The sequence below is a fragment of the Oncorhynchus mykiss genome, chromosome 9 (genome assembly GCF_013265735.2).
Source record: "Oncorhynchus mykiss isolate Arlee chromosome 9, USDA_OmykA_1.1, whole genome shotgun sequence".
Classification (NCBI taxonomy): domain Eukaryota; kingdom Metazoa; phylum Chordata; class Actinopteri; order Salmoniformes; family Salmonidae; genus Oncorhynchus; species Oncorhynchus mykiss.
This window is the reverse complement of record NC_048573.1, coordinates 50,174,842-50,185,464: the sequence shown is the minus strand read 5'-3', so window position 1 is coordinate 50,185,464 and position 10,623 is coordinate 50,174,842. Positions and strand designations below refer to the sequence as shown.

The 10,623-nt window shown below is 39.7% G+C and overlaps 1 protein-coding gene across 5 annotated transcripts in view; it reads left to right on the top strand.

Moving 5' to 3' along the window:
* Positions 1 to 4,610: 4,610 nt before the first annotated feature.
* Positions 4,611 to 10,623, top strand: part of LOC110532303 (GRIP1-associated protein 1) — a 42,671-nt gene continuing 36,658 nt past the window's right edge. For all 5 annotated transcript variants that reach the window (XM_021616071.2, XM_021616070.2, XM_021616068.2 and 2 more), the window contains exons 1-7: positions 4,611 to 5,191; positions 6,107 to 6,173; positions 6,426 to 6,487; positions 6,649 to 6,675; positions 7,408 to 7,515; positions 7,727 to 7,883; positions 8,021 to 8,193. In XM_021616071.2, the coding sequence (XP_021471746.2) occupies positions 5,150 to 5,191; positions 6,107 to 6,173; positions 6,426 to 6,487; positions 6,649 to 6,675; positions 7,408 to 7,515; positions 7,727 to 7,883; positions 8,021 to 8,193 (636 nt within the window). In that variant the 5' untranslated portion in view covers positions 4,611 to 5,149. The remainder of the gene's footprint in view (positions 5,192 to 6,106; positions 6,174 to 6,425; positions 6,488 to 6,648; positions 6,676 to 7,407; positions 7,516 to 7,726; positions 7,884 to 8,020; positions 8,194 to 10,623) is intronic.

Genomic DNA, 10,623 nt, shown 5'->3' with positions numbered 1-10,623 from the left:
TGGAACGTTCCTCATGTCACTGTCACTATAGGACAGTCATGTAAATTTCCGCATTGAAGGCTACTTTGCCTTAATTATTGGCGTGAGGTGAGGAATTTTCACATAAACTCCAATACACTACAATAGCTGGAAACATGTATATAATTTATTTTTTGCAAACTAGGATAATTAAAGCATCTTTAAAAATAATTTAAAGCTTTTTCAAAGCTTTATCGTGAAGTTAGTTATACAATTAAATATAGGCGAATGTTTTATTATTACATAACGTTATCAAGCAGGCTTTCAGTACACAAATCTAATTTAGACCTATAATATAAGTGAAATCTAAAACGTGCACCCTGATAAGATTTTCAGAAAGATTGATAAGCCTTACACGTTCTAAAAATATATATCATATGCGGTTTATTGCATTGGCCAGAGGATTCGTAAACCCATATGAACTCAAAGCCTCTGTATTCTAACAGGAATTGTAAAATCACGGAAGTTTCCTGAGTGTTTTAGATGGGTGTTCTACTGCCTATTCCTATTAGGGAAGGCATATCGAGGCATGGTTTACTGTAACTGTACCTTCAATGCATCAGAAGATACCTCATCATCAGCACGTGCCTTTTTTTTGCAACGCAATAATACAGAAAAATGGCTAGCCTATCCATAGCTGTGTCCACATTCACATAGACACCAGTTACACTCAAAACGGGTGGCCTTATTTACTTGCCTCCTTAAATTTAAACAGACTGGGAAAAGGATTGTCAACTTAACTGTGAATGGTGAAAGATTTTCATGCGAATATTCTAAAATCCGCATTTTCCAGTTTTTATGCCGTTAAAGTAAAGACACATCGTGACAGCTGTAATCGAAACAGGAAGTTTCGGTCCAATTTATAAATGCCGACAGATAGGACTCATTTGTTTGTTCGACATGGTAGGATCTTTTTGTGTCGGTTTAATTAATTATGCGAGAAATGGCGATGAAATGCATTAATGCGATAATATTGATGTAATAAGCATCATATCGATGTAAACTTGGAGTCATGCGATGATATGGTGTGTGGTCCTCCCACTACGACTAGGGAAACCATGCAGTGTATTAGGCTACAGATGAAATAACTCATGTTGAACTTCACAGGGTGATGAAAGTGCATGGTGATCTTGATGCTCTTTTCCAATAAATATTGAGGGTCTGATTCTGGTGACAGGATGATGGATGCTTGACTTCCATTTGACAATAATAAATATTATTGCTCTTATGCATAATAAGCTCATCACGTAGACTAGCCTAACTGCACGGTATCTGCAAACTGTTCAGAGCAAGTGTCAAGATCACAGTAGGCATATTTGCTACATATTTAACTCAACAGTTTTTTTTTTACAAAACTATTGGTAGAATAGAAAATGCGATGGAAACACATTGAACTTTAGATGTTTATTTGGTACATCAAAACATAAACGAAAAAGTACATTGTGTGCACTACCTCATCACACACTATTTTTTTATCTGCAACAAATCAATTTGGTGGAAACACCACTGGCTGGAAAATTGGCATATTTTCTTTAAGAGAATTCTAGAATATTCACATGACAATCACCAATTGGATGGAAACCTAGCCAATGACACTGAAATGTTAGTTCAAAAGCTAAAAAGTTGCACTTTTGACGTCAGTTTGACATAAACTGTATACCATCTAGCCATGTCCCTTTCCCACTGCCTCTGGAAGTTGGTGAACCCTGCCTAAACATTTAAAATGTCAATTTAATATAGTACCACAGTATGAGCCATAATATATTGATAAAAGTCACCCACACAAAACACAGCCCTTATTTAAAGTTTTTCTAAAATTCCCCATTGGAAAAATCAATGGTGGAAAAACGATTGGAACCATTTCCCTGTATGACCGCTAGGTTTTAAGGGTATTATATGACACCTCCACCTTGGCGATCTATTGGGTGGTAGGGACTTCCCAATGATCCCGTATAGCAAGGACCGGAAACGCAACACCATATTATAGAAAATATGGCAGATAAATTAGGATGTCCCACTCAGGCCGTTTACCTTTGTAAAAAATGGTCCCCGGTGTGCTTAAGGGGTTGGCTCTCCCATAGGCACCAATGCATTAGCAGTTGGGTCTGAACTCCTTAGTTCATAGCAGTCCTTCACGGAGTGATGTTCACTGCGATCACGTGGGTCTTACTGGGGTACGGATGTAAAAAATACCTTCAAATTTGCTGTTGGCGCCCATTCAAATTAGCCCAAAGGTTGCCTTGATAAATCTAGTTCATTCTCTAAATTAAATACCATGACTATTTTCTCATTAGCTGGGAATGTTGTTTGAAATGTCTGATACAACATACTTTATTGATATGGTTATCAACCTACTGCATACCCCTACTGCATAAAATATTTATTTTCATGTGCAAGGTGTTCTATTAGCGTGCCAACACTCATTAAGACAGGTAGAATAGCTAGCCATCGCTAGCATTCACTGGTTAAAGTTGAAGTAACTTTTGAGTGTAATGGAGTTGACTGGTGACTATAGCATGAATATTTAGAGAGCTTGGGACTATAAGGTTCTATATGCAATTTTGTCAAACTGTTGTTATGGACATAGCCTTGTTCAGTTCAATGTTCTCTATGTATATAGCACTATAATATATAATATAGCACTCAATATATAATTCATGACATTTGGTCAGGAGCTATCCAGTTATAACAAATTTGAGTTTTTATATGCGTGTCATTATTGCTTGAAATCAGGCTTAGCTGCATTGCTTTCAATGCTGAATGATTGCTTCCGTACCCCACTTGTTCCAGCTTGCATGAATTTCGAGGAAAACATCACTTTGCCATCTGGACCTATTGCTGTAGCCTACAGTGCCTTCGGAAAGTATTCAGACCCCTTGACATTTTACACATTTTGTTACATTACAGCCTCATTCTAAAATGGATATAAAAAATCCTCATCAATCTACACACAATACCCCATAATGACAAAGCAAAAACAGGTTTTTATACATTTTAGCAAATTTATTACAAATAAAAAACAGAAATAACATATTTACATTAGTATTCAGACCCTTTGCTATGAGACTCGAAATTGAGCTCAGGTGCATCCTGATCCCATGGATAATCCTTGAGATGTTTCTACAACTTAATTGGAGTCAAACTGTGGAAAATACAATTGATATGACATGATTTCGAAAGGCACAAACCTGTCTATATAAGGTCCCACAGTTGACAGTGCATGTCAGAGGAAAAACCAAGCCATGAGGTCGAAGGAATTGTCCATAGAGCTCTGAGACAAGATTGTATCGAGGCACAGATCTGGGGAAGGGTACCAAAACATTCCTGCAGCATTGAAGGTCCCCAAGAACACAATGAGCTCCATCATTCTTAAACCACCAAGACTTTTCCTAGAGCTGCCCGCCCGTCCAAACTGAGCAATCGGGGGAGAAGGGCCTTGGTCAAGGAGTGACCAAGAACCCGGTGGCCACTCTGACAGAGCTCCAGAGTTCCTCTGTGGAGATGGGAGAACCTTCCAGATGGACAACCATCTCTGCAGCAGTCCACCAATCAGGCCTTTATGGTAGAGCGTCCAGACGGAAGCCACTCCTCAGTAAAAGGCACATGACAGCTCGCTTTGAGTTTGCCAAAAGGCACCTAAACGATTCTCAGACCAGAAACAAGATTCTCTGATCTGATGAAACCAAGATTGAACTCTTTGGCCTGAATGCCAAGCGTCACATCTGGAGGAAACCTGGCACCATCCCTACCATTAAGCATGGTGGTGACAGCATCATGCTGTGAAGATGTTTTTCAGTTGCGGGGACTGGGAGACTAGTCAGGATCGAGGGAAAGATGAACAAAGCAACGTACAGAGAGATCCTTGATGAAAACATGCTCCAGAGTGTTCAGGACCTCAGACTGGGGCGAAGGTTCACTTGCCAACAGGACAATGACACTAAGCACACAGCCAAGACAACACAGAAGTGGCTTCGGGACAAGTCTCTGAATGTCCTTGAGTGGGCCAGCCAGAGTCTGGACTTGAACCTAATCGAACATCTCTGGAGAGACCTAACAAAACTGTGCAGCGACGCTCCCCATCCAACCTGACAGAGCTTGAGAGGATCTGCAGAGAAGAATTGGAGAAACTCCCCAAATAAAAGTGTGCCAAGCTTGTAGTGTCATATCCAAGAAAACTCAATGCTGTAATGCTGCCAAAGGTGCTTCAACAAAGTACTGAGTAAAAGGTCTGAGCACTTATATTTAATTTTTGTATTTTTGATACATTTGCAAAAAATTCTAAAAACCTGCCTGTGCTTTGTGATGATTGGGTACTGTGTGTAGATTAATGAGAACCCCCCCTCCCCACAGGGGTCTGAATACTTTCCGAATGCACTCTATATGAACTAGAAAAAACTAGCGAGTGAGATGTCTTGCTTCCTCTTCCAGTTTCAGATTGTCGGTAACAGTTGGAGGTGCATTCATCATATCTGCAAACAATCGAAGCAAACAAACAATTAATTCAAATGGACCAGTAAGCTCGTAGCTCAAGATCAGGTGGTAATTCACTGATAGAGGCACCTCAACGCTGTTACATATCCATGCATTATGGTTCTGGTCTCCAACTACTGGACAGGTGTGATTATTACTTAAGACAATTACCTGGCTATGGTGTAATGTTTAGACTAGTGAAAATAGTTAGTGCGGCCCTCCCTTATTTAATAGCCAAGTCGTCCCATGAAATTACATTTCCCTATACAACTACTCTGCGTTTTCCATAGGATGCAGCATGACATGAAAACGTGCAGGTTGACTTTTATTGGCATGAATTTTGCCCCGGAGGCAGAACTCTCGATTTTCGCTTGATGTGCCAGCAACAAAGTTAAAATTGGCTATATTGTAAAAATATATGAAAACAAAATTAGCTTTTTGGTGTTAATTTAAGGTTAGGCATTAGTGTTAGCGGTGTGGTTCCGTTTAAAATTAGATTGTATGACTTTGTAGCTGTTCCAGCTAGTGCGCTGCAGACCTGCCTCCAGAACAACATTTGTGACGAAAAACGCTAACCTGCTGAAATTGTAGCCTACTTCTCCACACCGACTCCTATCAAACCTCTACTAACAGCAGAGTCCTTCCTAGCTCTTCAGTGAAGATGGCGCAGGCACTATCAGAGGAGGAGTTCCATCGAATGCAGGTAGGCGGAAACGTGTCCATTTTTAATGCCAGTTGTTTCAAATATGCTGCGATCTTCAGAGTATTTCCTGAAAATTGGACTGGCCATCAATCTGTCCAGCGCTAAACTACTCAGTGGCAAAAGCATCACAACCTAGCTAGCTAGCTTCCCCTAGCTAGGCCAAAAGCAACACTCCAACCAAGGAATGTAGCTAACTAGCTAGCTGCTAGCTAAATAGCTAATATCTGCATTCATTGTTCTTCGAATCCAATAACCGGTAGTTAACATATTTGGTCATTTGGCTCTGTCATTTTAGTATTCAATGCAAATATATGGAATTGTGGCTTCGTGTTCTATCTAATAACATTATCAACTAACTGGTTTGCGAGTTATCTAGTCGGTGTGGATGGCTACCTAGTTAGTTAGCCAGCTGGCTAGCTAGATATCTTGAAATTACACTGGTCTTCGTTGTTATCTTAATAACAACGAATCGGTTATTGTATTCGTGTTAGATAATGATTTCAAATGGCTGTGTCTTATAGTTGTTTGCTCGGTCACGGGTTTGGTCAGATAACGTTAGCCTAGTGTTAGCTTTCAGCCTGTGTAAGAACTGGATACCAGTTAACGTTACTTAAGTTATTATTATGGTTGTGTTCAGCTTTCCAAACCAGATATTGCATAACAACTTTACTGTTGTTTGTGTAGTAGACAATTCTCATTTAAGGGGTCATCAACACACCTAGCTAACATCCAAAGCGTTGAAAACAATGTGACATTTCAGTGTGTTGGATTTGACACATCAGTTAATAACACACTAAAAGCTGTGGCATCAACACACCCAGCTAACATTCAAAGTAGTGTTGTTCAATAAGCTATTTTACGTTTTAAGTTGAACCTCGATAAAGTCATCCACTCCGCCTATAACCTTTTTTCCAGGCTCATCTTTTAGAGCTGAGGACACAGAACTACCAACTTTCTGATGACCTGCGGAAGAACACCGCTGGTAAGCAGTAGCTAATAAAATAAAGACATTCTGTAAAGCCAATTTGTGACCATGAACAGGGATCAATATTTACTGCTGAAATTAAATGAGCATTACATTGCAACTCCAGGATGGGCTTCAGATGTAGTATCCCTCCTAAAGGTAGGTGTGTGTGTGATGCATTGTCTCCAACTTCAAAATGGGTTAGTTCAAGTGACTGAGATTAAAATACTAGTAACTGGTGATAAAGATTTGTGGTTGTTTCTATTTCAGAGCTAGTGGCTGTTCGTCAGAAGTCAGTGACCTTGGAGAAGGATTACATCAAAGCACAGAAGGTATTGCAAGCTAATCTACATTTGATTAAACAAACTGATAATAGTGTTGTGGATTTCAATACACTGAAACTAAAGGCATCATCATGTTTTGAGGAAGAATAAAAGGTAACTTTGTTTGGGATTTGACTTAGTTTCTAATGATCTTTTTGTTTCATTTGCAGGCTTTGAATAAGAGCAAGAAAGCTCAGGTGAGTTCCTTGTCCTATTTCTGTTGATCTTCTCAAACTCATCAAAGCGGTCTATAAAATTATCTTGAAAAGATGGTCTGAACATTAGTTTGTTATATACTGTGTGTATTACAATAATGGATTGAAACTTCCTCAATGAAGACGAGGTGATCTTTATGCCCAAGCATAGGTAAAGAAAGGAGGAACACACTGCTGTAAATTAATTTTATACATTTACTAATTAGGATCACAAATGTTAAATTGACCTGGTTTATAATGTATTAATGTAGTTAACTGCGCCATCTGCTGTTGCAATATGCATATTCCATCTTTCCCTAAAGTATTTTAGATCATTTGACAAAAACTGATTTTTGAGTCTCATCAAAGTATGAAACAGACATTTGAGATGGAAGTACAGCAAAGTCCTCCAACTTTTTTGTTTTGGTTAATTTCACCATCCTGTCTCACCAGCAAACAATATTATGTTTTTTGTGAGATTATTCAAACTAGAAATCCGGGGTATCATAAAGTCCTTAGCCTGTGTTTTTCTTATTGGATTGTTATTCAGTGGATATTCTCATATTATATTACATTTGTATTGTGCTAGTTAGAAATGCTTTCAGTTCAACAGATCAAATATTTCAAGTAGGGTTCTTCTATTAAACCCCAAGGTGAGGAGAGTCTGTAATTTGTGTTCACATGGGTTGATTTGCTGTCTGTCTGGTGTGTGTGGGTGGGTGGGCGCACGCTCAGGAGGTGGATGCCTTACTCAGCGAGAATGAGATGCTGCAAGGGAAACTGCACAGCCAGGAGGACGACTTCAGACTGCAAAACAGCACCCTGATGCAGGAGCTGTCCAAGGTACTATATCTCCCCTGCTCCCACTCATGCCACTGGTGATGGGTTGTGGTTATGAGTAGTTGCGCCTCGTTACAGCAGAGGGGAATGTTCTTGTAATGGAAGATGTGATATATGTCTAGCTAATGTGACATAAAAGCCCTACCTTTCTGATCCCGTTTCATGATTATATTACAGAAATATGTATTCATTTGATTCCCTTTTGTGTTTTTAGTTATGTACCCAGATAGAGGAGCTAGAACATGAAAACAAAGACCTAAAGGATGGAAAAGTGTTTCAGGCAGAGTCCTCCAGTCCCACCTCCAGCTCTGTGGATGGAGAGCTACTCCGTCTCCAGGCAGAGAACGCTGCCCTTCAGAAAAAGATGACGGGTATGTTTATGTTGGTCATCATTGTAGGAATTCCACTTTTTCAAAGACATTTCTTACATAAGATGTATCTAAGTAATGGCAACACATCAGTTTTTCAAGTTCTGGCTTCTATTTCCATCCCTGTGTTTTTCCCTCAGCCCTCCAGGAGCGCTCTGAGAGTGCGATAAAGAGCCAGAGGGGAGTAGATGTCAGTGACACCAATGCCTCCAAGATGGAAGGGCCTGCTGACACTAATGGTGTCCAGTTGCATGCTGATGTCAGTGAGAACATGGAGGATGCTGCCGCCGGAACCAATGACAGACTGGAACAGGTGACAAAAAAAAAAAAAACACTAGGCACTGACGAAAAAAGACAAAAACATTAGCACTTTTCTTTTGCGCCTAGCACTGACTTTGCTGATAACTAATTTGATGACAAATGTACTTACTACGACTGATGTGGTTGTCTCACCTAGCTATCGTAAGATGAATGCACTAACTGCACGTTAGTGCATGCTAAATGACTAAAATGTCAAGTGTGACACCATGAACAAGTACAGTGCCTTGCGAAAGTATTCGGCCCCCTTGAACTTTGCGACCTTTTGCCACATTTCAGGCTTCAAACATAAAGATATAAAACTGTATTTTTTTTGTGAAGAATCAACAACAAGTGGGACACAATCATGAAGTGGAACGACATTTATTGGATATTTCAAACTTTTGTAACAAATCAAAAACTGAAATTGGGCGTGCAAAATTATTCAGCCCCTTAAGTTAATACTTTGTAGCGTCACCTTTTGCTGCGATTACAGCTGTAAGTCGCTTGGGGTATGTCTCTATCAGTTTTGCACATCGAGAGACTGAAATTTTTTCCCTTTCCTCCTTGCAAAACAGCTCGAGCTCAGTGAGGTTGGATGGAGAGCATTTGTGAACAGCAGTTTTCAGTTCTTTCCACAGATTCTCGATTGGATTCAGGTCTGGACTTTGACTTGGCCATTCTAACACCTGGATATGTTTATTTTTGAACCATTCCATTGTAGATTTTGCTTTATGTTTTGGATCATTGTCTTGTTGGAAGACAAATCTCCGTCCCAGTCTCAGGTCTTTTGCAGACTCCATCAGGTTTTCTTCCAGAATGGTCCTGTATTTGGCTCCATCCATCTTCCTATCAATTTTAACCATCTTCCCTGTCCCTTCTGAAGAAAAGCAGGTCCAAACCATGATGCTGCCACCACCATGTTTGACAGTGGGGATGGTGTGTTCAGCTGTGTTGCTTTTACGCCAAACATAACGTTTTGCATTGTTGCCAAAAAGTTCAATTTTGGTTTCATCTGACCAGAGCACCTTCTTCCACATGTTTGGTGTGTCTCCCAGGTGGCTTGTGGCAAACTTTAAACAACACTTTTTATGGATATCTTTAAGAAATGGCTTTCTTCTTGCCACTCTTCCATAAAGGCCAGATTTGTGCAATATACGACTGATTGTTGTCCTATGGACAGAGTCTCCCACCTCAGCTGTAGATCTCTGCAGTTCATCCAGAGTGATCATGGGCCTCTTGGCTGCATCTCTGATCAGTCTTCTCCTTGTATGAGCTGAAAGTTTAGAGGGACGGCCAGGTCTTGGTAGATTTGCAGTGGTTTGATACTCCTTCCATTTCAATATTATCGCTTGCACAGTGCTCCTTGGGATGTTTAAAGCTTGGGAAATCTTTTTGTATCCAAATCCGGCTTTAAACTTCTTCACAACAGTATCTCGGACCTGCCTGGTGTGTTCCTTGTTCTTCATGATGCTCTCTGCGCTTTTAACGGACCTCTGAGACTATCACAGTGCAGGTGCATTCATACGGAGACTTGATTACACACAGGTGGATTGTATTTATCATCATTAGTCATTTAGGTCAACATTGGATCATTCAGAGATCCTCACTGAACTTCTGGAGAGAGTTTGCTGCACTGAAAGTAAAGGGGCTGAATAATTTTGCACGCCCAATTTTTCAGTTTTTGATTTGTTAAAAAAGTTTGAAATATCCAATAAATGTCGTTCCACTTCATGATTGTGTCCCACTTGTTGTTGATTCTTCACAAAAAAATACAGTTTTATATATTTATGTTTGAAGCCTGAAATGTGGCAAAAGGTCGCAAAGTTCAAGGGGGCCGAATACTTTCGCAAGGCACTGTATGTTCTATGGAACTGCAATTTGACAATATCCTGAAGTTCAAGTTTAGTCACATGCACAATTACAGTGAAATGCTTAACTTGCGAGCTCTACCCAACAGTGCAGTAATTAATATCAAAAGGCTAATGATATATATTTGTGTTATCTACAGTACCAGTCAAGGGTTTGGACACCTAATCATTCCAGGGTTTTTCTTTATTTTTACTATTTTCTACATTGTAGAATAATAGTGAAGACATCAACACTATGAAATGACACATATGGAATCATTTATTAACCATCAGTAGTTGTGACAAGGTAGGGGTGGAATATAGAAAATATCCCTATTTGGTAAAAGACCAAGTCCGTATTATGGCAAGAACTGCTCAAATACGCAAAGAGAAACGACAGTCCTTCATTACCTTAAGACAAGGGGTCTGAATACTTTCTGAATGCACTGTACATGTAAACCTGAGTAATGGTTACCAGTAGCAGCATAAATACAAATGTTAATGGCAATCAATAATCAATGAACAGCAGAGCATAGTGGTAATAACTCTAAATAAATGTTACATGCACTTTCACTGTTTCATGCATACACTAATTC